Below are 27,990 nucleotides of genomic sequence, written 5' to 3'. Positions count from 1 at the left end.
CTATAATATACTGTAATCACAATATTAGCACTTTTCCAGATCTTTACCACTTTTTAGTTTGACCATTGATTGCCGCGACTGGGAACCATAACTTGGATGGAATATACTTGTCATGTTTTGTTGGACGCATGAAAGGGGATTCCGGTGGCGAGCTTTTTTTTTTTTTCTTTTTTTTTCTCACTCTCTCTCTCTTTCTCTGTCAGGAAGTTTGACGTATTAAAGTTTCTTTTCACTTTGTTTTGGTGGGAAAGGTCCTGGACTGTCGTGGACGTTACATCGCCTCTATAACAAGTTTTGAATGTAATAATCTCCGCAACAGATAACGGCATTTTTCACGTTTTCGACGATTGGCTTCCTCGCGAAGTGCTGCAGGAATCTCTCAAAGTTTGATGCGTGCAGTTTTTTCTTTCTTTTTTGTCTTTCTTTCTTTGTGATCAAAACTTAGTTTTACAATACATTGTACCAGGATTCCCACCATCGTGCATTTAGTAGACCTATATTGTAGGGATATTTTGGCTTTTATGTCAGCTGCACTGTTTCGACCAACCAGTCTGGCCGCCTGCACCTTTTCACTGGAGGTTTGTTGTAGAGCATTATAACAGCATTATAGAAACTATTGGCATGTAAGAACAATTAAACGACACACGTTGTAAACGAATCGAGGTGACAGGGCTGTGTCATTATTTATCTGCATGCATGTACAAAATATAACAAGTAGTTAATAGTGTAGTGGAAAAAGTGACAGTCCTAGAGGGGAAATCTGCAAAGTTAGCAGGAAGAGAGGCCATCAAAATCACGGAAATCGCCTGGTCTTTTTTCCTCTGGTGTAGTTTACAGTCAGTCACAAATGGATTTCATAAAGGCGATACGGTTATTGTTGCACCTTTTGTGATGATCATTGTGAAAACTGTAAAATGAACGGACCATGACTGGGTGTTCTCTCTACCGTCGCCAGTTCGGGCTGTTAGGCCTCGTTAGTTGACATGCAATGGGACTGTCGCAAATGTCTGCCAAAGTTCTGTTGTGGTCTTTGAGCAGACCGTTCTTCAGGCTTTACGTTTTCAGAAGCCCGATGTAGAAATCCTCGGTTGGCACATTTTCTCCCATAAACGAAAAAAGCCAACATCGAGCATCTTATGTGACGATCTGGTTTCAGTTGTGTGTTGTTAGGCTACATAATTATCACATCATTTTGCCGCGGAAGGCGCGCCCCCCTGCGAGCGCCCCCACACCTGGGGGGCGACCCCCGCACACTATGCCATCCGCACACTGACATCTCAGTGCGGTCGGCCTGACTAAAATGTGATGTAAAAGCACGGAGAAATGGCGATGCTTCACTGGGAGTAACGGTTCAGTCGGAGGACCATATCTACCTGCTATAAATAAGCTACTGTGGTGAAAGAAGTGGGAGCCTACGCTGTAAGCAGACGGAGAGGAGAGGACTGTCGTCCCTGCCTGCGCTAGAGAGCAACAGGTAATGATGTGATGTGTGTGTGTGTGTGCACCTGACCAGACCACAGCATCACCATGTCATGTATAAAAGCGGCCTTGGCTTGTTTGCTTTTTATTTTCTCTGCTTGTAATGTGTAACCTACCATCATTCGAATTATTCTTCGATTTCCCCAAATTACTCTATTTTATTTCTATTTAAAAAAAAATCACAATCTTCACTGCCCTAAATGTTTTTTCAAGACAGACCTTTGCCAAAATGATTTAGATATGATCAGTGGATATGATTATACCGTATAGTGTGGCATAATGCAAACCAAACCAATGTGTGGGTTTGCAGTGCAGTTAGGTTCAGACTCAGGGTTAAAGGAGCAGTTCACCCCCAAAATGACTTTTTCTATTGATTAGTCACACCATGGAGACTTTAGTTCAATAATATTTTTTTTGTATTTGTCACATTCCTAAAAAAAAGATTATAGTAAATTTACCCCCATTGATTCTGGATGGGGACCCAAATGCATGGCCCTGGATGGGGACCCAAATAAGTCCCTGAATGGGGACCAAATGCATTTGGGTCAGAATCAATCCAGGGCCATACATTTGGGTCCCCATCCAGAATCAATGGGGGTATATTTGCTATAATACATTTGTTGTCTTATAGGAATGCGACAAATACCCAAAAAATATTATTGAACTCAAGTCTCCATGGCGTAAGTAATCAATAGAAAATAATGTCATTTTGGGGGTGAACTACCCCTTTAACTGCTTATTGCTAAAATTCTTTATTACAGTGAGTGATGTTTAATGGTCATCATAGCACAAAACAGTATAGGTACAAGCCGAGTCTAACAGATGGTCCATCAAATATTCTGAAATCTATGGCAATCTTTCCACCTTCAAGACCACGTATGAATGTCACATTTTCACATTTCATTTTTCACACAGTTTTGCTGTATTAAGAGGCTAAGTAAAAAATGCCTTTAGGATTTTGTATGCAGATGAGTACACCAGAGTATCTTGTACTCTCTTTATTGTAACGTAACGTCTATGTAGCAGGTTGCCCAGATCCAGAGCAAGGTGGAAGCCTTAAACAACAGAACATCAGCTGAAGGGGCACCTCAAGGGGATTTTTTGGTGCAAGGCACTGTCTCCAGATGCAACACCACGAGTCTTAGACAGAGCAAGGACTGTGGCTGGGAAAAACAGCCTCAGACTAAACACCTCTTAGCAGACGGAGAGGAGTGGGGGGGAGGAAAATCCATGTAAATCCTGCTAGTCCTGGAAATGTGATACAAGGAAAATAAAGCGGGCACAGCTGACTGGACTGGCAGTGGACTCTCCCTCTCTCTCTGTCTCTCCCTCTCTCCTGAATTCCCCACATTCCATTTAGGAGGTTAATTAAAATCAGGAGAGCCGGGGAGAACAGAGTGACCAAGAGATGGACAGAGAGGCTAGTCACTGCTGGGATGTCACCTGAACATTGCCAGATCGCTTTACCTCCGTGTTAAACTCATGGTAGAGTATGTGTTGTGTTAGGTACATGCTTGGTATTTCCTGGAGTTTGCATTCCTCAGAGAATTAATTCTACGGAGGGAGGAAAGAATGGTAGCCTTGCACGGTGTACGGGGGTTGAGGACCAAATGGCTTTGGTGGCAGGGAAGGAAAGGTGAGCACGGTGACTGGCAAGGCAGCTTGAAAGTGCCAGCGCTCCGCTGACCACAGACGGACATGCTCAGCATTCCTGTGGGTGATTATTACCCAGAAATCCAGAGTCACTGACTTGCCTCAGGTGCCGGAGATAGACATTTCATATACAGCACTAGAGTTTCTTGTTTTCGCTCCTCACTAATTTCAACCAGCCAAGTACTTACTTTTCTGTATGTATATTCCTAGCATTTTGTCTCTGTTTCTTGCATTTCTTCACCTCTATGTGTTTTATTGTCTCCGCCATGCCCAGACTATGATTCCGCCCTGTCCGTCCTCATGTGTATGTGTGTGTATGTGTGTTCCTCCGTTCGTCTGTGTACAGCTAATCTCCGGCACTGTTGGCCTGATTGATGTGAAACTTTACACACATACTCCTTGGAGGCGTGCAAATCTTTCTAAACACATTTTCTACTACTACAGATTTTCTCCAAAATCCAGAATCGGTACAAATTATCGCTATAGTCGTGTCATCAAGACGGATCAGTCAGATTTTTCAGATTTCATCCTGATTGGCTATCTGGCCTGGTCGGAGACCTATGCTCAGAGGAGCACATTTTTCTAGTTAGTTTCTGAATTGTAATTCGAGCTCTAATAATCCATATTTATCTAACATAATGTTTATGTAGAATGGTCATAGTTGCTGCAGTATATCATTACTATGCAAAGTTCCACCGGCTGTCCCTCCGTCAGTCAGTCAGTCAGTCTGTCTGTCTGTCCGTCACGTCACACTTTTGCCCCCCTACTCTTATCTCTGGAATCGTTGCCCCTATCCATGCCAAACTTTGCACACACACTCCTTGGATGGCAACTCAATTCTGCGCCACCATTGCTCCTACAGATTTTGGCCTACAATCACACAAAGCGGTACACAGTATCTCTAAAGTCATGTCATCAACATGGATCTGTCCCATTTCCCATATTCCCTCCTGATTGGCTACAATTATCTTCTAAAGTTTGTGTATGCGACCCGACGGTCGCTTATCTCCCGATTAGGGAGTCTTACTGTGTAGAATGGTCATAGTTGCTGCAGTATAGTGTATCTCTGGTCAAGGGGAAGTTTAGATCCGTCTGTGAGGAGATTGCTGTGGTTCTAGTGTACTCTGTTTTGTATCCATAACATGTGGTTGTCTGTTTGGAATGATAGAAACGTATTGATGTGAGAGTAGTGAGATGTTGGACAGGGTTGGTGAATATACTAATCCTATTTGGAGTGACGTAGTTTACTACCTCACAAAGATAAAAACCTCTTTATAACGGCTCACAATGACTCACTGTGGCTCATGCTCAAGCAAAACATTGAATTGCTGGTCTGGCACACATGCATAGTTCAGAGGCGTGAGGCGTCACAAGGGGGGGAAAAGTGGGACTGAGTTACTAGGGCCCAAGGTGGAGGGGCCTTAATTATTTTATACTTTAGCTATTGAAAAATAGCAGATCTACAAGCTCACAGCGCAGCCACGATGCGAGCTTGTAGAATAGATCTGTTATTTTTGAAAAGTCATGAAAATGTGTGTAAATCTTTGAATATAATGTATGTATTTTTTAAGTGAACATTTGTGACTCAAACTTTGCTTCTGGGGGTTCCCTGGAACTAAATATTTTGAGATGGGGGTCCGTGGCCAAATACATATAATTTTGATGGTCCTTCACATGAAAAAGTGTGTGAGCACCACTGACATAGAAACATAGGTTTTTCAAAAAACCTTAGAAGGATTTGAAATATTTTTCAAAAATAGCAGATCTACAAGCTTGCAGCGTGGCACTCGGTGCCGCGCTTTGAGCTTGTATATCTGCTATTTTTCAATAGTTAAATCACAAAATAATGTGTAATAATAATGCGTTCCCAGTCTAAATGAGTTAAACCCCCTCCCGCTATGAAGAACATTCATGGGGGGCCTGCAGTGAATCCTTGTACCCAGAATTTGATGCGTCACCCCTGCACACGTTACGTTACCTCCTAACCTCCTAGTTGTTATTGTTAACGTTTGTTATTGTCAAATGAATGAAGAGATAGTGATTCGCTGTTTATTGTCCTAGCACAAATCTTTAATATGAAAATATATCACATCTGTTTTACAATACTAATTGTTAAACAATTTACGTCTTTAAAGTTAAGAAGACTGAGGTCTTTCCAAAATAACTTTTGTAGTCTGTGTTCAATTATAGCTGTTGAAATTCCTCCGTTTATTGTTACAGATTTGGGACCACACTCCACTAAAGAAAATGCCTACATTTATAGTTGTTGTCACCTTGGATACCCTGGCCCATAAATTGACCACCTTTTTAGTACTATATCTTGTTGAGGGACATGCCAAATCATCATGAAAATGTGTATCTGGCTCTGACCCTGAGTGATCCATATAAAAAATAAGATTGCCCTCACAGTTGAGTAAGTGTTTTACAGCCCATGATATCTGAGAAGGCTAAAGCTTGCAGATATTTAAAATGGAAAAATATTCCCAGTAAGAACTTTCTCTCCATATGGATTGGGCCCTGACCGGTGCCAAAGCAGCTTGAGTTTCAGACCTTTCCAATTGTCTTTCTCATGGACAAAACACGCTCCCACATTCTCACGTGTGGTGCACAGTTTCTGTATTTTATATTTGAGTTTCCCACTCACACAGGCCTACCCCAGAAAGGTCTATTAGTCTGTTACACTTTTGTATACAGTATGCCCCCAAAGGAACCAAGCATAAAAAATTACCTGCTCTGTGGTGGAACGCTATGATGTTTCTACAGCATCTCATTAAAATACCCAATCATGCAAAAACTAATCACATACCATTTAGCTTGATTACAACACGGAGACATGTTAATTACCAGGCTCTTCAAACCTTGTTGTGCCCTTTCCTCTACTGGTTTCTGCTGTTAGCTATTCTTACCAACAAAGTAATATCCTGTGAGTTCTGTGGGGTAGCAGCATCGTGGGTTACGGTGCACTGCATACCAATTGCTGACAGTAGCGGGTCTGAATGTCATTATTAAAAACCAGAAATGATACCCTCATTGCTGGAACATTCTTCCCTTTCCTTAAGCCTACGCTGCAAAAGCATGGGTGTTAATTCAGCTCTGAGTGTTTACAAATGGAACCAAGTGGACCTGTGTACCAAGTGATGTTGGTGTTTACAGCTGCAGGTCCTGGATGGAAGGTGGTGCTGCAGACACCAGTCTATGAAGATTGGCACATAGACAACGAACAAACACGTCGCCAAAATGAGTGAGTCTGTCTATGTTGTGATGCTACACAGACTTGTAGTACATGATTTTCTTGCATGTGTGCCAAGTTAATAACAGGCACTTACTCACACACGCATGCACGCACATTTCCACACAGAGAAAGCACTAAGCAGTAAGCACTGTCCCTCAGGCCATAGTGTTAGCTGTTGCTCCAGACACTGGCGACGGGTGAAGGATTGGTTTTCAGTGTTATGGAGATGGGGGTCTGGTTCTCTCCGCTGCCCCTGGGCTGTATGATGTCTGTCCAAGCTACACAAGGAGAATATTTTCCCTTCGTGATCTAACACAGCCAAGGCAGCGCTCGCTCCAAGATCAAACATGGGAATAAGAATATCAAAAAACACGGCAATCGTCTCGCTGCCTCTAACGCCCCGTCACAGGATACTCCCAATATGGATTTAGTTAAGGGTGACTTACTAATTGTCTACACACACCTTTCCAGTGCAGGGCTAAGCATGCATTCTCTCTCTCACTCTCACTCTCACACACTCACACTGACCCTCGGAGTTACTACAGGGTGTCCTCCAAATCTTCCAATCCTTTTTATATTAACAACTTGAACCCTATTCTGAGAACTGTTGCCAAAAATAGCCGATCTACAAGCTCACAATGACTCGCGCTGCGAGACGCTGTGAGCTTGTAGATCGGCTATTTTTGGCAAAGAGCTTTGGTGTAGACGGGAAAAAGAGCAGACTAAGTAGTAGTGGAAGGTCAAGTTTATTAAGTATTGACGGTTCAAGTGGTTAAATATCTGAAAACACAAATTGACATGAATCCAAAATACACCAATGATTGTGCTGTCAAACGATGAAACTATATTGAATCTATGAAAAGGTTGTGGAGGTCCCTGCTTCATCTCTCTTTCAACTAAGGGGTCCTTGGACTGAAAACGTTGAAGACCCCTGGTATATGGCATAAATCCACCAATCCCTGCTCTAATTGTGTATTCCTTCCCAACCCATTATCCTGTCCAGATGAGAGACAGGCTCTCCACTCTATAATGAAGGACCTGGTGGCCCTCCAGATGACCCGGCGCCAGCCTGTGCCATCTTATGACACTGGCAAGCCTAAGCCAGGTGCCCAGGCCAACAGACAGGTACAGGACCTCTGCATGGCCTAATGCTGAGCAACATCCATAATCCATAAAGTAATGTAATTACAAAGAAAAGAAAATAATGAAGCACCTACTGTATAAGCCATCCAGCATAAGGCTTCTCCAGGCTAGTAAATAGTACAGAGTGGCAGACAAATAACTTTGATAGTGTCTAAAAGTCACCAGTTCAATTAAAATAAATCATACAAATAAAACTACAACATATCCTTCGACATCTCTGTGAGCTTAAGATAGTCCAGTCAGTTCTGGGAATTGGAAGATGGCCGGTTGGACCATGGCCAGTCAACTTGTCAAAGTATCCTTGAGCAAGACACTGACAAGACGTCTAACAGCTCCCTCCGTGCTCTCTGCCAGAGGCAATGTAAATCCCTACCATCCTTTAAAACGGCACCGAAAAGCCACTTAGAAGCGGCAGCTACTCGCAACTGGTAAATGAAAACATGGACTATCCTTACCTCCCCTGACATTTCTATTGTAAATACCATCTATTTTGCATTGTCTATCCTTACCTCCCCCTGACCTTTCTATTGTAAATACAATTTATATTTGCTTTGTGTTTTATGTGTTTTTCTGATGATAATCTGGATAATACTGTAGTACTATCTGTCTTATGAGTAATATATATATATATTGTAACGTTTAGCAGACTGAGTGAGGCAGTTCGCTCCAACCGGGACGCGAACCCCAGCCCCCCACTCAGCAGACGAGGAAGCAACCCGCTGCCCCAAGAAGGCTAGCCCGCTTGGCGGAGCGAGTTACGGCCTGATCTCTTGCTGGGTCGTTACACTACCCCCTCCTCACAGAAGCGCGCCCTCGCGCTTCTGTGAACGTTACAGTGGTCGTTCTGTGGTCGTTAGCAAGAGATCAGGCCGTAACTCGCTCCGCCAAGCGGGCTAGCCTTCTTGGAGCAGCGGGTTGCTTCCTCGTCTGCTGAGTGGGGGGCTGGGGTTCGCGTCCCGGTTGGAGCGAACTGCCTCACTCAGTCTGCTAAACGTTACATTGGTGTCGGCATGGTAACCGCCCGATGCGGTAAAAATGGCGGGACCCGGCGGCCGCACATCACCGGTTCCGCGGAGCGGCGACCCGCGAAAACGCGAGGGGAAACCAGGGTAGTTGGCCACCCGCCCTGGAGTCAGTTCAAGCCGCGGCACGTTCACTTCTTCCGACATACCGTATCGCGCTCCGTCCCGCCGTTCTTCTTTTATCTTCTTCTCATCCATATTGCTCGCCTAGCTAGCTAACACACTGAAGCTAACTAGCTAGCACACAACGGCACGTCTCCTCACCGACAAAGTCTTTGTTTGTCCCACTTCTGACACCAGTGTAGTATTCCCATGAACCGGAGGCAGAGACGTGATCCACGGTTTAGTGTTACGTTTATTAAAGGCACATTTCCAGCGTAAACGTACATGTGTAGCTCTCATATCATAGTCCCAACAGCTCACACAGCAATACCACAACAACAACGTCACTTCCCCCAAAACCCAGGAAAACGCTTACAACGTCACAAGACATCCGGCCACACTTAAAGGGGCCGTTACAATATATATGTGTGTTGTATATCTTAATATATCTAAAAAGGATCTCAATTTAAATAAGCCATGTGCTTTCTTGGGCCTATCCTTTTAGTTGACCTTGTACCAGTGAACTGTATTGTCATGAAACTGTACCTTTTCCTATGCAAACGTTTAATACATTCTTCAATCAATCAATCAATCAATCAATCAATCAATCAATCAATCAATCAATCATCTGAATAGCCATCTGCTGGCTGAAGCAGTCATTTCCCCTGCCCCGGGAACCAGAAAGTACTCCTTTCTGTATTTCCCATGTTCTTGAAGTGCTTACAGTGCAGAAGAACAATTTCGGTACAGTGACTAGACTTCACATGATGAAATGATCAGTGGAGGATTCATCTACAGTCTGTAGGCAGTAGGACTGAGAACCAGTAGTCTGTTCTCAGTACAATCTCTTACACAAAGTTACATCACTCTGAGTAATAACAGGTTTAGAGGCTCAGAATCTCACACCGCCGCAGACATTAAGTTCTGTCCTGGCTATAAACAACTCTCAAGTGGGAAGTCGTGACCTTACATGGTGATAAAAGATTTCTCCCTTATGACCCTTTCATGACCTCTGACGACGCCACCCTGGACCGGCTCCGCTGTCCGTGTAGGATGACGTCAGGATAAAGTTTGAGTTCTCAGGGGAGAGGAGGTGAGCCAATGTACTTGTTTAATCATGTGTATTGCGTTGTTAATGTAGGTGCTATACACATGGTTGAGGGTTCATTTGGTTACATTTGTACCAAATTAACATGAATATTCTTGCTGTGTATGTATATTTCCATATGCAAATTATGTAGTTTTACACACACACACACACACACACACACACACACACACACACACACACACACACACACACACACACACACACACACACACACAGAAATATGCATGTTCAGACATGCCGAACTTGTCCAGTCGCACGTCTTAGTTCATGAGAATGAGTCAATGCCAACACACACTCCAGCACTTACTTCAGGACTGGTATGTGAGCTGTAGACTGGAAAAGGGAAAGGACTGTGGTTAGGCTGCGGCTGCCAGGACAAACCACAACTATGCAAGGTGTACTTACACTGTAAAATACTCAGCGTTCATTTGACTCAGAATGTACCAATCGGTCCATTCAGTTACATTTGGACACACGCTCTGAGTTACAAATGGATAAAGTAACACTAAGGATATTACTGTGTAGAGAAATCTGCACACTGAAAACTGCAGCGTGTGTGTGCGTGCGTGCGTGTGTGTGTGTGTGTGTGTGTGTGTGTGTGTGTGTGTTTGCTAGCATGTGTGTTTCGTTCACCGTGTGCACGCAGTAGAAAAGAAGTCCGAAAACAGAAGTAAATCTCACATTGTTTCAATGGCAGCTTGTTTATCTTGGCCATGTGTCCGTCTCTAAATGCCTGCTCATGCAGAATCCTGATGTTCGGCCGCCCGGTGATCTTTGAGGAAATCCAGCAGAAAATCAAGACGGTCTTTGGCCAGCAGCTAGACCTGCACTACATGAACAATGAGGTGACGTTTTGATTGTCACACCCCATTCCATCTCTCTCCTCTGTCCTGCACCTCAGCCACACAACAATGAGGCTATACATAGAAGGGCTCAATATTGTATCGATATTGTGTGATATGAGACTAGATATCATCTGGAATTTTGCATATCGTAATATCGTCATATGTCAAATGTGTTTTCTTTTCCTGGTTTTAATCACTTCTTATTTTATATTTAAACAGTTTTTCATATATTGTCAAAAACAGATTTACAAGCACACAACGCATCGTAATTCAACAAATTATAAGCTTGTAGATCTGTGATTTTCAGATATGTTTGACCATGTTTGAAGAATTTACTAATTGGATTTTGTTCATATTGTTCAGACTTAGCTGAAGTTAGTTTGTTACTGTGTGTGTGTGTGTGTGTGTGTGTGTGTGTGTGTGTGTGTGTGTGTGTGTGTGTGTGTGTGTGTGTGTGTGTGTGTGTGTGTGTGTGTGTTCAGTTGTCCATTCCTCTGCGAAATCAGGATGACCTGGACAAGGCCATCGACCTGCTGGACCGCAGCTCCAACATGAAGAGCATCAAGATTCTGCTTCTAACACAGGAACACCGCGAGGTGAGCCCTGCACACACACACACACACACACACACACACACACACACACACACACACACACACACACACACACACACACACACACACACACACACAGACTCATCGGAGAACACTTCAATGCAGCCAGCGTCATACGTAAACAAACGCTCAGATATGTGTTTTTTTTATGTCTTAATAGCCGGACATAAAATGCAACAAACCAGGCATGTGCACACATAGACATCAAAGGGGTCTTGAGCCCCTGCCCTTTTATCTGTCTGTAAAAAGTGCCCTCTCCAGACCATGCATGCAGTTTTCACTATGGTGAAAGAAATGCTAATGCCCTGTTTCCATGCTATACCTGAAGGTAACATTCAAGAGAATTTGCCTTGTTCAAACTCTCCTGAACTTGAATGCAGCATCTTATGTTGAAAGAATTGCATTCTCCGTGTAGAAAATGAAATCCATGCCGTTACGCCACATCTCCAGTATTCTCCTTTTGCACAAAGTAGTGCATTGCAAGATAGAGGCCGCCAGATCCCTTTTAGTCACACCCTACCACTACTTCCTGTTCATCCACAGAGCATTGATTCTAGTTGTTTTCTCCATTAGATTAAAGTGCTTTCTTTTCACTTTTTTCAACTTTTATTATTTGTCAAAATACATTTTATTTGTCTGCCTCATCTTTTTACCATCCCAAGTAATAAAAGTTGAAAAAGGTGAAAAGAAATCTAATAGAGAAAACAATCAATCAATGCTCTGTGGATGAACAGGAAGTGGTGGTAGGGAGTGACTAAAAGGGATCTGGCGCCCTCCATCTTGCAATGCACTAATTTGTGCAAAAGGAGAATTGACTTGATTATGCTTACAGTGTGGTATCAAGCACCGAAAATAGCCGACCTCCAAGCATCACAGCTATTTTCGAAATTTCCACCAAAAGGGCCTTTTAGACATTTCAGCCCCTGCCTCTAACATTCTCAGTCTGCATGTCCCTGCACCTCACAGCAGTGTGTGTATAATCCGCCTGTTCTCGACACTCTCTCTCTCTCTCTCTTGTTCTCTTTCTATTTCTTTCATTCTTTCTTTTTTTCCTGTCTTTCTCTCTCTCCATCTCCAGGCCTCTCCCTCCTCCCACCACACGGTGTGTAAGCAGGTGAGGATCAAGGCGTCTCAGTCAACAGGGGATGTCAGTACAGCGTACCAGACCTCCGAGCCCAGGGGGCGCCACCTGTCCTCTAGTGAGTGTGAGCAGCACACTTCCTGCTGTCCTGGCTTGAACGTACTCTTTCTAAGTTAGTTCACTCACACGTTGAAAAAAAGGAAGTATAGCGCCATCGCGTTCGGGTTTTAAAAAACAGCCGGCTCACTGCTTTGTTGATACTAGTCCTTACCCGTTCAAAGATATGAGCTCCGAAATGATGTGCAGTGTGTGGGTTATGGGATGTGCACTGTGCACACGGTATATGAGGGATGGAAAGTAACTTTAACTGGTACTTGCATGATAATATGTAGGAGCATCAATGTAAGAAATACCCGTTTCGTTTAATGGCTATGTGTGTGTGTGTGTGTGTGTGTGTGTGTGTGTGTGTGTGTGTGCAGCGGTTTGGACCGTGAGACCATCCGCAGAGTAGTCTGTGTTTCTTTTTGAGAGGGTCGGTCCGCCTGAAAAACGCGTTTTGGAACGAAACGGTTACGTTTTGCGCGTTTGTGACGCCCTCTACGGGTGGAATTGGAAATGCTTCTGGGGATTCGTTGAGTAAGCCACCCGCAACCTGTGGCAGAAATTCAGTGTTGACTCGACGTTTTGTTTGTGATTTATGGCTATTGTTTGCAAAACGGGCCCCTCCCGCTAACTTTGGAAGCCCGTTACGAACGAACGGTATGGACTATCAAAATATCCCTTGACTATGTTCATTGCATGGGTTCAGAGATCATGTGTACCCATTTTCGTGACATTTGAAGAAAATATGTAGGAAAAGGAGCAAAAAGTGTGTTTTGGAGAAAATGCAAAATGGCGGAAAATCGATCCTGACGCAAATGGGCGGGGCCTATATGGGGAGATGCGTATTGACCCAAGGAATCCAGGGAAAAAAGAATTTTAATTTTCCGACCTACGGTTCAAGAGTTACAGGCCGAAACGTAAAGTGGACTGTTATAGCGCCACCATGAGGCCAACTGACAAAGTTATTTTTTATTTAATCCTTGATATCATTATAAATCTCCTCTCAGAGTTTTGTAACTGTAGCCCCTATGGTTTGCGAGAAAAAAAAATATTGAATGTGAGTTTTTGCGATTCCCATTATAAGTCAATGGGAAAAATTAATTCACTAATAAATCAATATCAATTAAACGATTTGTGAAAGTGACAAACGGGCTTCACAGTTATGTCAGGTGTGTTCATATGCTAATGGTGATGCGATTTCAGATCAATTGCTCCAGCCACTGAGGAGAAACGCTGTTTCAGACACTCACTCAGACACTCACTCAGACATTTGGTGAATTATATGTTAGATTGGGTTGCTGTTATGTCGTATTATCCGCCTGCTTCGCTTATTGCTCTCTTTGTTTCCATTGCTCTCTCTCTCTGTCTCTCTCTCTCTCTCTCTCTCTCTCTCTCTCTCTCTCTCTCTCTCTCTCTCTCTCTCTCTCCCCTTAACTCTCTCTCTCACTGGCTTCCCCTCTTAGCAGTGGGTCCTCTTCCTTTTCCTGTCCGCCATCGCTGGCTGTTCGACAAGGCCTGCTGGCCACCAGAGTTGCTCCCTTTGAGCAGAACGGCATTTGCACCGATCATGATTTTTATCTACACTATGGCCCCTTTCTTCTTCTTCATAGATAATGAAGGAGAGATACGTTTTTTGCTTGGTTTATTGCTTTGTTCTTTTTTTAGGATTGGAATATCACTACATTTATTATTGTCTTCATCGATGTGTTTGTCACCAAAATGCATGGATATTTTTATGCACTGAGCAGAGCTGATGGTCTTCACACACACATTGAAAAAAGGAAGTATAGCGCCATCGTGTTTGGTAGTGACACTAATTTCACAATAAGATACACAACATTGGGCTCACAATATCGATTGATTGATTGATTGATTGAAGACTTTATTAGAAGTTTGCATAGGAAAAGGTACTGGTACACGGTCAACTTAAAGGATATCCTAGTAAGCTTTTCGGCTTATTTACACAGGAAACCTTTATGTATCTCATATAACATTGAAAGACAGACGGATAGAACACAGTACTATGCAGAGGATAACATCACAAAATATTAATTTGTATATAAGAAATCCCCCAATTATCATCAACACTGGCCATCATCTTCAGTTTAAAAGTGATTTATTTGTGAAGCACTTTTAACTAAGAAAAAAAAACTAAGTTACAAAGTGGAGTAAGTTCTCACTGACCGTCAACCACATTGTTTCAAAGGACTAGACTCCAGACTCGCATTTCATATCAAAAACCATAATAATTCCTTTAAGTTTCACCAAATTATAAAAAAGATATAAAACAAATTCCAGAGTCAGATCACAGCTTAGCCTGTATCACTATTTAGTTATAATTCATCACATTTCACTTTGCTACTCCCATTGCATTGTTTCTATGGACGTATTCTTTTGGATGTATTTCCATAACGCTGTGTCTTCTCCTGTCCAATGGCAGGCTCTCAGAACACAGGGCGCAGCTCTCCGCCCCCTGGCTACGTGCCTGAGCGTCAGCAGAGGATCGCTCGCCAGGGCTCATATACCAGCATTAACAGTGAGGGCGAGTTCATCCCCGAGACCAGTGATCAGTGTGTGAGTCACATTATTTCTACAGGGAAAATCCCAATTTTATGGGTTCATGATCTTGAAATACTTCAGTAAGGTTTTGTGGAGACATAAAACAAGCCTCTCTAAGCTCACGTCAAGGGAGCTAAGCCGTTATCTGGACCTGCTCCATTAGGCATGAATAATGATTAACATGACCGTTATGACAGGAATGAAGAAAGGTGGATTCTGTTTCAGGGTGAATTTCTTTCCTCTTTTAAAGATATATATATATATATATTTTAAATGTTATGTTATCTTGACTTAATTTGATATATTCTTATATATACAAAATAGTAATGTGCAGATGCAAATATTACAACAAACACAGGGTTCCCACGGTCATGAAATTCCTGGAAATATTTTGAAATTAGAAAAATATTTTTCCAGTACTGGAAAAGTTTTGGAATTTATCAAGGGTCCTGGAAGGTCCTGGAAAAAATAGCTATGCATTGTCTTTGGTTATTGATTTTGTTAATACCTCTGAAATGACAAATTAACCCATTCAGGCCGGGAACTGTTTGGGAGGGGCTTACAGTACATGTACAGTATGTAGCAACATATTTGTTTTGTAGGCTAATTTCTGATTTAGCCCTATTCTATAGGGTAGGCCTAAATGGGTTAAACATGGGCCTAATTGTCAAATATTAGAGGCAGAAATTGTGAAAATAGCTGATCTACATGCTCACAACGCCTCGCAATGTGAGGCGTTGTGAGCATGTAGATCTGCTATTTTCACAAGAGAACAGTGTTATACAAAATTCCTCAACTCGTCAGGGTGCTGGGTCCCCAGTTAAAACATGATTATTTCGGTTGTCAAGGCCTGAAAAGTTTGAGAACCACTGGCATACACTACCTTTGCGCATAGGAGTAAGCGACCTGTTATTGAGCTGAATTATTGTTATATAGTCCTGGAAATTGGGTTAAATATTCCGGAAAAGTGTTGGAAAAGTTTTGGAAATTAATTGGTAGAAATGTGAGGGAACACTGCAAACAACACACATAACGCTGTCCCTTCTCTGTAGGTGCTTGACCCCTGGAGCAGCGCAGAGAACTCTGTCTCTGGAAGCTGTCAGTCCCTGGACAGCAGCTCAGACAGGTGAGGAACCCAAAGACAGGACTGCAGTCACATTGTAAACATCAAGAGTTTTCATTTAACTCTGGGGTCCATTTGATTCCATTTGTACACTCAGAGGTATGGGTCCATTTGGTTCTATGTTTATACTCCCAGAGTTGAATTTGACTGTGTGCAAGGATTTCAAAAAATTACATTGACGCGTTGACCGTTGTCAGACTGACACAGCTAGTGTTCCAAGTGCAGCCAAATTATATTAAACATTTTAAATAGTGCCACATTATACACATATGAATCATGCGTACGCAGGAGAACTTTGTAAATGATGTGAGTGTTCCCATAGGCATCAGTTGTGCGTCTCTGTCCCTTGCAGCCCCTCCATGAGGAAGTCTCGTATGCACAGAGCCAAGAGCTACCCTGATAACCGCCAGGAGTGCTCTGCAGGTGGGTACCCTGCCGGCCACTAGGCCTGTCACATTTATCACATTTTACATCAGTGGTTCTCAACCTTCTCAGGCCGCGACCCCCAAAATAATCATATTTTAACTGCCCCCCCCCCCCCTCACCCTGATGAGCACCAAGAGTTGAGGCATTACATTTTGTTTAACACAGTTCTGCGAGGCGTTGTGAGCATGTAGATCGGCTATTTTCACAATTTCTGCCTCTAATGTTTGACAATTTGGCCAATGTTTAATTTGTCATTTTAGAGGTATTAAAAAGTCCTTAAATTGTCACTATAGAAATGTGCAGATACCCTCCTCTATACACTTACACTTTATGTTGGTTTGTTTACTGTTGAGTGAGAAAACAATGTTTCACATTACGTTAATCATCTGGGGACCCCCCAAAATAATTTGGAGACCCCCCCCCCCTTGGGGTCCCCCTGACCCACAGGTTGAGAACCACTGTTTTACATGACAATTAATTGTCATGCAAATAATTGCGATTAACGATTTAATTGTGTTTTTGTCACTGAACGCTGTAACATATGGATAAATATTGCATTTCTGGGCTTTTAGGCTTTCAAGTTGCACAGATGCAGATGTGACAAATTACCTAAATATATAAAGAAATGACTGAAATATTTAATAACTTTACTTTTTCTCAAACAAGCATTAACAGTGGAAATGGTCGATCTATAAGCTCACAACGTGTTGAGTGGTTGTACATCTGCTATTTCCACTATTGTTTTTAAATGTTTGAAAATATATGATCATTTTCTACATGGAAACGATTAAGCAAAAATAATTGTGATTAGGCGTGTCGTGTATGTAATAATTGTTAAAGGCCTACGGGCGGCTGTCCAGATCCATGGCATCATTTCCCACAATTAGCTCCTGGCAACAGTGCCAGTAGCCAGCACTTAGCAACAGCCAGCCCACCAACCATTTCACCATCTTCTTTTAACAATGCCACAGTGTTGTCCTGAGCAGCTCTTAACTGCAGAGAGCTCACATGAATACTGTGTGCAATGAGCTAGACCAGGGGTCTTCAACGTTTTCAGGCCAATGACCCCTTAGTTGAGAGGGAGATGAAGCAGGGACCTCCACAACCTGTTCATAGATTCCATATAGCACATGTGTTTTGCTTCTAGACCGGGAGAATCACATGTACGACAGGGTGATGGGGAAAGGAGGGACCTATCCCCGTAGGTACCACGTTTCCCTGCATCACAAGGACCACAGCGAAGGTAAGCTTAAGCCTCATCTCAATCTATACTATAATTTTGCGAATGTCTGTCTGTCTGTCTGAGTGAGTGAGTGAGTGAGTGTCTGTCACAGCGTTTCTCCTCAGTGGCTGGAGCAATTGATCTGAAATCGCATCACCATTAGCATATGAACACACCTGACATAACTGTGAAGCCCGTTTGTCACTTTCACAAATCGTATGCTTTATATTAGCATTTTTATGGTGTATCTACTATCTATTCTGCATCTAGCTTGAGGCACATCTATTCTGCATCTAGCATGAGGCAAAATGTTTAACCAGCTCTGTGTGTGTGTGTGTGTGTGTGTGTGTGTGTGTGTGTGTGTCTGTGTGTGCAGGCAGGCGGGTGTGTGTGCAGGCGGGTGGGCGGGCGGGCTGGGGGGGGGGGGGGGGGGGGGACAGTATCTCTGTAGTCATTAAACGAAACGGGTTTCTTACATTGATGCTCCTACAGTACATCATGCAAGCACCAGTTAAAGTTACTTTCCATCCCTCATATACTGTGTGCACAGTGCACATCCCATAACCCACACACTGCACATCATTTTGGAGCTCATATCTTTGAACGGGTAATCACCATAAACATATGAACACACCTAACATAACTGTGAAGCCCGTTTGTCACTTTCACAAATCGTGCTGTCTATTAGCATTTTTATGGTGTATCTACTATCTATTCTGCATCTAGCTTGAGGCTCGTCTATTCTGCATCTAGCATGAGGCAACATGTTTAACCAGCTCTCTCTGTGTGTGTGTGTGTGTGTGTGTGTGTGTGGGGGGGGGGGGGGGGGGGGGGGGGGTGTTGTCTGGCCCTGTTACAGATGTTGTCCAAAAATCATGCAGATCGGTACACAGTATCTCTGTATAGCCATTAAACGAAACGGGTATTTCTTACATTGATGATCCTACATATTATCATGCAAGCACCAGTTAAAGTTACTTTCCATCCCTCATATACTGTGTGCACAGTGCACACCCCATAACCCACACACTGCACATCATTTCGGAGCTCATATCTTTGAACGGGTAAGGACTAGTTATATATAACTAGACCTTACCCGTTCGAAGATATGTGCTCCAAAATATGTCAAACGCACCCGGTGAAAGTGTGTGAGAGAGAGAGAGAGAGAGAGAGAGAGAAACATTCCTAACTGTGAGAGAAAGGGGTGTGTGTGTGTGGGGCTACAGATCCCATGGCCTGGAGGAACGGACCGTAACCCTGGCAACAGACAGCAGAGTTCAACAGAAGTGGTTAAGAAAACGCTAAAAAACTGCTTTAATTTGGGAGAAATGAAATTCGGGCTCCGTCAGCGTTGGTATAATGCTAATGGCCAATACCATGTGAACTTTGGGATCAGTTGCTGAAGCGAGTGAATAGATAAACGTAGATAAGCGTGAGCGTTAGAGCGTTAGAGCGTGAGCGTTAGAGCGTTAGAGCGTGAGTTTGCTCCTTTATTAGTAGCATATACTGTATTTATATGGGTAAGGGAACCTGTGGAGAGTGGAGAAAACATACAGTATGCAGGTGTACGGCATGAAGCAACTAAGCAATTAATGTCCGATCATACAGTGTCTTTATAAGAATGCTGAGCAGGCCCAGTTCAGCATGATTTTGGATCAAAATGTCAAGAGAAAAAGATTTAAGTGACTATGAAAGAGGGTTTGTTATTAGAGCTTCAGTCACAAAAACACCAGGCTACTATTTCCATAGAAACAGTGACTAAACTGACATCTGCATTTTGATGTATGCGAAAGACATCAGCAAATAGAGATCGTGTTCAAAAGCTCACATTCGATGGCTGTGATGCTCTTGCATTAGTGTGATATAATATGGACTGTATAGTCCAGAATAACAATTGATTGATATAAGGAAAACAGAAGAACAGCTCTTCCTCAGGTGATTGAGAACTCGACTATCAGAGCAATGCGTCGACAACTATATAGAGATATGTTATTGTATGGTTGCGGTGTATTAATCCCTCATTACATAGACAAATGCACATTGGAGAGTTCCGGCATGTAACAGAGATGTAAAAGATGGTCAGATGAGTCATCCTTCATTCACCATATTCTCCAAATGGACGAGTGCATGTGTGGTGTACAACAAGAGAATTGTACAGGCCTGAATGCTCAACTTATTCAGTGAGGGGGGTCCAGTGGCTCTCTTATGATTTGGGGGGCATTTTCTCACATCATTTTGGTTCACTTGTTGTTCACTTAGAGCTTTTTACAAGTTACAATTACAATTTTCAATGTAGGCATTAATCCAGAGCAATTTACAGTAAGCAGTAATACACCAAATGCATAGAAATAGTAATCTAGGATCATAGATCATAGGTAAACCAAGAATCATAAGTCTATTCAGATATCAGTATAATATAAAAAGTGTATATAAAATAATACCTGTGTGTACATTTAAACTATACACACTATACTATGGGGCTCTTAAGTCTGACATCATTTTGTAGGCAGAGGTGAACTTCTGGTGCCAAAAGGCACCAGCGCCCGTGAATCTTTTTACTATAAGCTAATTTTTCTTCTCTTTCTTGTTGACAGGAAAGTGGTAGAATTATACTTTAGTCCAGGGGTCTTCAATGTTTTCAGGCCAAGGACCCCTTAGTTGAGAGAGAGATGAAGCAGGGACCCCCACAACCTTTTCAGAGAATCCATATAGTTTTGTCCTTTGACAGCACAATCATCAGTGTATTTTGGATTCATATCAATTCGTGTTTTCAGATATTTAGCCACTTGAACCGTCATAAACTTGACCTTTTACTCTGTACTTGATCTGCTCTTTTTCCCCTCTACAAAACCTCCTTGCCGAAAAATAGCTCACAACGCCTCGCAGTGCGAGGCGACTTTTCAAAAAATAGCAGATCTACAAGCTCGCAGCGCGGCACTCGGTGCCGCGCTGTGAGCTTGTATATCTGCTATTTTTCACTGGTTAAAGCATTCAATAATAATTCTAGGCCTAAATGGGTTAACCTGAGCCGACCTCCTTCCATCCCCCAGGCCGACGGACGTTCCCGCGGATACGGCGTCCCCAGGGCAACCTGTTCACGTTGGTGCCGTCGCGGCGCTCGCTCAACGGCAGCGAGGAGAGTGTGGGCAGTTGGCAGTTAGTTGACGCGCAGGGCAGACTCCGCCCCCAGGAGCGCCCTGTTGCTCATAAATGTAAGTGTGGACTTTGCAGTTGGGGGTATGATGATACAGGTCATTATACTGTATGTACTGCCAGTTATGTTTATGTCACTTGTTTTATGTCTGATATGTATTCATGGGGATGCAGGTCATATAACATGGATGTTATGGCCATATCTTTCTCATATCAGTCTCAAAGTATGTCTGGTTGAGTTTACCTCAGGGTTCCCCAATTAGTTTTCCCCAAGGGCCGAATTATGTCTAGGGTACCAAGCCGAGGGCCACAACATTGCAGGGGGCGACGGTGGCGTTCCCGCTACTCCAGCGACAGTTTTCGTCGTTGTTGGGTGACAATCTTGTATGTCCAAAACCGTTCGTTTTGAATTTATCATTTTAAAAATGATTTAAACTAGTGAAAACAGCCGATCTACTGTTTTCACTACTTTTGTGCGACGGCCTTGTATGATTTGCGAAAGAACGTACAAATTTGGAGATACGAGATTTCCACCCGACAACGACGATATACTAGTGTTGTTGCTGCACTTATACCACCAGTATTACTGGGGTTGGTGTGGGCCAGACAGTAGCCCCCCGCGGGCTGCAAATGGTCCGCGGGCCGCCTATTGGGGAACCCTGTTCTAATCGCTAGACTGTGTAAAAAAAAGACATGACTGTTCTTCCGTAGCACCCAGTGCTCCAGTGACGTGGCGGAGAGGCAAGCTCCTGGGCCAGGGAGCGTTTGGGAGGGTCTATCTGTGCTACGATGTGGACACTGGGAGAGAGCTGGCAGCCAAGCAGGTCCACTTTGATCCTGACAGCCCTGAGACCAGTAAGGTGAGACATGAGTCATATATTATTCCATTTAGGCCTAGAATTATTGAATGCTTTAACAATTTGAAAAATAGCAGATATACAAGCTCACAGCGCGGCACCGAGTGCCGCGCTGCGAGCTTGTAGATCTGCTATTTTTTGGAAAAGTCGTGAAAATGTGTGGAAATCTTTGAATATTTTTTTTTAAAGGAATCTTAACCGTAACTCAAATTTTGCTTCTGGGGGTCCCTGGAACGAAATATTTTCAGATGGGGGTCCGTGGCAAAATACATATCATTTTGGGGGTCCTTCACATGAAAAGGATTGAGCACCACTGACATAGAAACAGAAGGTTTTGAAATATTCAAAGACAAATTTTTACGATTTTTTAAAAATAGCAGAGCTTGTATATCTGCTATGTTTCAATAGTTAAAGCACAAAATATTGCGTAATAATACGTTCCCAGTCTAAATGGGTTAAACCCCCTCCCCCTATAAGAACATTCATGGGGGGCCTGCAGTGAATCCTTGTACCCAGGCCCCAGAATTTGGTGCAACACCCCTGAAGGTGAGACTCCTTTAAAAGGGGAATCAATTTGTTTTACTGTGTGCACAGACTAGCAACCCTGTCTGGCTTCTATAACAGGGGTCTTCAACAGGGGGTCCGGGACCCCTAGGGGGATCCTCAGAGTTACTACAGGGGGGGCAGCCAAATCCTTGTGTGATAGGATAATTAGTTTCAATTTGAACTTTGAACCCTCGCATCCCTAGGAGAACTTTAGCCAAAAATAGCAGATCTACAAGCTGAGATCAGCTACAGGTCTTGTTATAAAATGTCTTCCTACAAAGTACCTGACATCGCAGGAGCACGCCCCTGTCCCATTTTGTTTAATTAAGTCCCCTGAAGATATTAAAGCTGCTCTGCACAGGACAACCTATTTTCTGCCCTTATTTATAGTGTATGATAGAGATGGACAGGAAACAGGGAGAGACATGCAGCAAAGATCGCCGGGAACACCACTCGAACCCGCGATGCGCTGTCAGGCTACACTAGCGCCTAGGGCTCAACATTCTTGTTGCACATTCATTGCTCATAGCTGCTAAATGGCATGTAATCGCTTCCTGCTTATTCCGAGAGCGTCGCGCCGCACACACGTCCTAAAGAATCACAGTCCCTTTGTTTTCATTATGTTGATTGATGGTTGACCCGAGATGCTGAGCCAGTGCCACCTCAGAGGTGTCAATTGGGTATGGCAGGGTATGGCAGCTGCCTGCCATACCTTGGCTACAGGGGGGAAAAAAAATAAAAAATAAATTCTTCATTCCTGTTGCTAAGCTATGGCAACATGACTGGCTTCGCGCGCGTGCAACCAGTCATGTTGCCATACCTTAGCTTTTGCTGAACTGACGCCACTGTGCCACCTCTCCGCTGGAACAAGGCCATGGACGAGGTCATGATACATTCTTCATGTTAATCTGTCGTGGCTGGTTTATCCGTCGTGGTACTGTAATGCGGGTATTCGGCATGTCTGACTGAGCACTGGTCTGTTAAATGCACCTCCGTAGTGTTCAAGTGACCCCGATTTCAAGATGCGGTGATGAATCTCCCAGGGAAGAAATGCACCGGAGAGGTGGAATGTATTGAAGACGCCGACCCCTCCCCCTCTGCTCACACACACACACTCACACACATACACACACACACAACCACCCTTCTGTTTTAATGTCCTTTCCTGTCTGCCACGGAGAAAACATGCACTGTCACTTCCTGTATCTGAGTGGAGTGTTTGTGGGGGTTGATGAGAGAAGGAGGGGGGGGGGGGGGGGGCAGCATTGCCTTGGCCTCCTATCACCCCTTAAAGCCCCCCCACTCCTACCCTCTAACTGCTAGCCTGCAGCGGATGTGAATCAGTTGTCTTTTCTATGTATTTTGTTGGCTTTTGTGTTGGCTGTTGGGAATACTTGGTGTCACGACCTTTCCATCACTCTATTTCTGTGTGTGTGTGTTGTGTGTGTGTGTGTGTGTGTGTGTGTGTGTGTGTGTGTGTGTGTGTGTGTGTGTGTGTGTGTGTGTGTGTGTGTGTGTGTGTGTGTGTGTGTGTCTCTCTCTCTCTCTCTCTCTCTCTCTCTCTCTCTCTCCTCTCTCTCTCTCTCTCTCTCTCTCTGTCTTTCTATTGGTCTGTCTTTCTATTTTTCTATCTACCTGACTACCTCCCTTTCTCTCTTTTCCTTTGCGTCATGTCAATCTGTCGCTGTCTCTGTCCCCAGTGATGTGAGCTTTGTGTCCACATTCCCTCAAATAAACAGTAAACAGCGGAACTTCTTTTGAGGAATTGAACTTTTGAGGATCTCCTTTTTCTCTGCTTTCAGTTCTACTCATAAGCCCGCAAGTTTGCCCCAGAACTGTCGCCTTGCTGTCTTCCATTCACCACTGTCCGTTGTATTGATATACACTCCTAAAACGCTAGGGTTCATGGGTTATTACTTATTAGGATTTTATTGTCAATGGTGTCCAATGTCCATTCTTGTGAGCAGTCGAACCTCATCCTTGTTTTTGACATTTCAAAACTCTGCTGATGTTTGATGTGGCATTTGTGAAACAAATGAAATAAGACACATTGTGATGCTTGTCTTCATCCATTCTCTTCCTGTGTTGGTTACCAATGATTTAGCACAGGAGTGTTCTGTGGTTTAAGCCCGATTTATACTTTCTCATACGACAGCATATAAATTAAGCATTCGATTCTCAATGCTTTCTCTCTCCCATTGACTTGTTGTTGTTATTGTTGTTGTTCTCTTTAGGAGGTAAGTGCTTTGGAGTGCGAGATCCAGTTGCTGAAGAATCTGCATCATGAGCGTATTGTGCAATACTATGGCTGTCTGAGGGACCTTGGTGAGAAGACCCTTACCATCTTCATGGAGTACATGCCAGGGGTGAGTCCCAGTATAATATAATATTCACTCATAGGCTTAGGGGTGAGTTCTACCAAGGGCCGATGCATACTCCACTTTTAGAGACGAATTTATTTCGGTTCGGCTCTGTCTAAACTACAGTATGACGTCATTCAGAGGTTCGCGGGGGGCGGATACCGTCATTAATTCGGCTGTTCGTGCCACAGAGAGTTTGAGTCTCCCCGAACCGAACCAAAAAATAAAAAAAAATAAAACTGAGACGTTACGGGCACTAAGGATTAAAAGGAGGAACAAGCCTTTAGTTATTTAAAAAGGCAACTGCCGACATGTTTCGACCAAAACGGTCTTCATCAAGGCAAGGTATTCTATTAGTAGTGGGCATGCACAACTGTGAAAGCAGAAAAGAAGTGATAGTTCATGTGACAGTGTGACACAATAAAGTTTGCTTACTGTTCTGTGTTGCAACAAAACTTTCACAACTGGAAGTGAATTGTAGTAAGTTAACCAGACCTGGCACTGCTATCAAAACATTTACATTCAAACCGTCTGCATGGCTGCCCTGCTGTCTTTAGGGTCTGGAATGTAAACCATGCACTTCCTTCCTCCCAGGGTTCAGTCAAAGACCAGCTGAAGGCCTACGGGGCTCTGACAGAGAATGTAACCCGGAAGTACACCAGACAGATCCTGGAGGGCATGTCCTATCTGCACAGTAACATGATCGTTCACAGGGACATCAAAGGTACTTCTGTTTAGCGGAACCTCGCCTCAGAAGCCTAGCTACTGTGGTGTTCGTGACAAAATGAGCTATGGCACTGCTAGACGCTGAATAAATATACCCTGGTAAATGTTTAGACACATAGTGTTTTTTAAGATTAATCTTTTGGCTTTTATGCCTTTATTGATAGTACCCTATAGTAGTTTGACAGGAAATGGGGAGAGAGATGGGGAGTGACTCAGGGCAGCAGTGGCTAATGGGTAGAGGGTCCGTCAATAGAACACGGAAGGGCTCCTGAAGGGTTCCCAGTTTGAGCCCGGGCTCCCCCAGAGTTAGTGTCGAAGAGTCCTTGAGCAAGACTCTGTACCCCTAGTTGCTCCCGGTGAGCAGGTTGGTGCCTTGCATGGTTTCCTCCGCCATCGGTGTATGGGTGAATGTAATGCACAATCTTTGTAAAGTGCCTTGATAAAGGCGCTATAAAATGCACCATTTTACATACAGCAAAGGCTGTCGGGATCGGGACACGAACCCGCAAGGCGTTGTCAGGACCGCTGACGTAGTGATCCAGGCACCTAAGCTCAAAAGTAGTTTGAGAGTAGAGTTAACTTATGTATTTTTGCAGAGTGTGGAAGGTGACTGGTTATAGAATAATATGAATGTATTTTCCTATGGGTCTGTCTCCAGGGGCCAACATCCTGCGGGATTCGGCAGGCAATGTGAAGCTGGGAGATTTTGGTGCCAGCAAGAGGCTGCAGACCATCTGCATGTCTGGCACCGGCATCCGATCTGTGACCGGCACCCCCTACTGGATGAGTCCGGAGGTGATCAGTGGAGAGGGCTACGGCAGAAAGGCTGATGTCTGGTAAGATGAGGAAACAGATTACTGATTAGGGGGCTCGAATTAAGGTGAAGTACATTTATTTGCGGATGTTATGGGATTTGTTCACTGGTGACTAAAGAAAAAGAGAGTTGTTCATTTGCATTACTGAGAGTTGTACCCTTGACGCCTTGACTTATAAGGAGGTTTATTCTTGGATGAACTTTCTGCTGCTGCGGTGATTCTTGGCATGAGGAGTTGAATGTCAAGGAATTGAAAATTGTGTCTAAAAGTGTCAGAGGCAGTTTTCTTGAAGGAAATTTTTTATATAATCATGACAATTGCGATATGTTACCCTAGCATCCCTATTCTGGCTATCTACGAGCTCACAGGTTAAAGCATCACATTTGGTTTCCATCGCGTTGGGACGTGTTGTGAGCGTGTCGATCAGCTGTTGATGGTGAAAGGATTTAGTGTACAGGGGGGAAAAAGAGAGGGCCAAGGATGGACCCTGGAGGACCCTGGTCAACACAGTATGTAGGGTTTTAGTGGTAAACTCTGTTTTCAGAGGAATCCCATCAATCTCCCACACATAGGGCTTGACAGCGGTATGAATCCACCTGTTGCCAGAGCAGTCCCTGGTGCAACATGATTGGCTGGTGACGCATCAGGCGAGGGATGTGATTGGCTGAAGGCCAGGCTGTGAGCTTGTAACGGAGGTTGTAATATTCCCAGTCTCCATTGTATTGGGGCAGTGCTACCAGCAAGCCACCCTTGTGATATTGATATAGCTTAAGTATTGTCTTTTCCTGCTCTCAGAGGCTGCTTCAAAGTAAAGTTCTACAATGTTTAGTATAGTTGCCCATACTATAGTACTATAGTCCGACTTTATTCCATCTTTCCCTTCCTAGATGAACTTTATTTTGCAGCGCTACTCCTCCTCCCACAGTTTTGGTGGCACGCTCTTGGGCCATTATGTCAAATGGACCGGCTTCATCGGGAATCGATTCCTTGCATTTTGCTAAGAGATATGTTACATAGTTTAATTTATACAGTATATAAAATGTATTTGTGAATTAATTCTCTCCTTACATACTTTCCATACTTTTACCAAATATGGACATGACTGACATCATAGATGTATGACATCATAGGCCACATGAGACTTTCACAATATGTCCATATATGGGCATTTCAAGATATGGGCCACCATATTGATGACATCAGGGATCTCCATATATGGGCATAAAAGGGACAAGGACGGAATGGTACAGTAGATACGGATACTGAGATATTTGTAGATAAGTGTGACTCGTGTCACGGCAACCACACTCGCAATTTCCAATTGCATCTCTCATGTTTCTCAACGTTCATGTTCTTGTATGTAAATATCATGTCACATTATTTATGTTGAACATTTAAGTTTTCAATACAACTTTCTGTGGTATTTCGTTAGGTCAATAATATCACCCAGTCTTTATATAATTTATTTAATGGGAGAAACTTACCATGTGTTTCTTTGTGTTTCCAAGGAGCCTCGGGTGTACTGTGGTGGAGATGCTGACAGAGAAGCCACCCTGGGCCGAATATGAGGCCATGGCGGCCATATTTAAGATCGCCACGCAGCCCACCAACCCCTCGCTGCCCTCGCACATCTCCGACCACACGCGTGACTTCATTCACCGCATCTTCGTGGAGGCCAAGCACAGGCCCAGCGCAGAGGAGCTTCTTCGACATTCCTTCTCCCAGATCCTGTGTTGAGACTTACTCTGTCTCCTGAACTTATCTCAGTCATGTGGTCACATGTAGCCAGGGGCGTCACAAGGGGTAGGAAAGTGGGACT

General features: G+C 43.7%; 1 protein-coding gene across 1 annotated transcript; it reads left to right on the top strand.

Moving 5' to 3' along the window:
• map3k3 (mitogen-activated protein kinase kinase kinase 3) lies at positions 1-27,966 on the top strand. Its single transcript, XM_080723800.1, has 17 exons — positions 1-1,474; positions 6,286-6,373; positions 7,368-7,489; positions 9,684-9,724; positions 10,488-10,587; positions 11,070-11,183; positions 12,280-12,400; positions 14,825-14,958; positions 15,996-16,069; positions 16,419-16,489; positions 17,640-17,735; positions 20,765-20,926; positions 21,579-21,727; positions 24,505-24,636; positions 25,225-25,354; positions 26,015-26,192; positions 27,680-27,966. Exons 2-17 carry the CDS (start codon positions 6,370-6,372, stop codon positions 27,906-27,908), a joined length of 1,857 nt encoding a protein of 618 aa, XP_080579926.1. The 5' UTR covers positions 1-1,474; positions 6,286-6,369; the 3' UTR covers positions 27,909-27,966.
• The last annotated feature ends 24 nt before the right edge of the window (positions 27,967-27,990 follow it).

This window comes from Nannobrachium achirus (assembly GCF_963921795.1).
Source record: "Nannobrachium achirus genome assembly, chromosome: 4".
Taxonomy (NCBI): Eukaryota; Metazoa; Chordata; class Actinopteri; order Myctophiformes; family Myctophidae; genus Nannobrachium; species Nannobrachium achirus.
The sequence above is the reverse complement of the archived record's forward strand: the minus strand, read 5'-3'. Positions and strand labels throughout refer to the sequence as shown.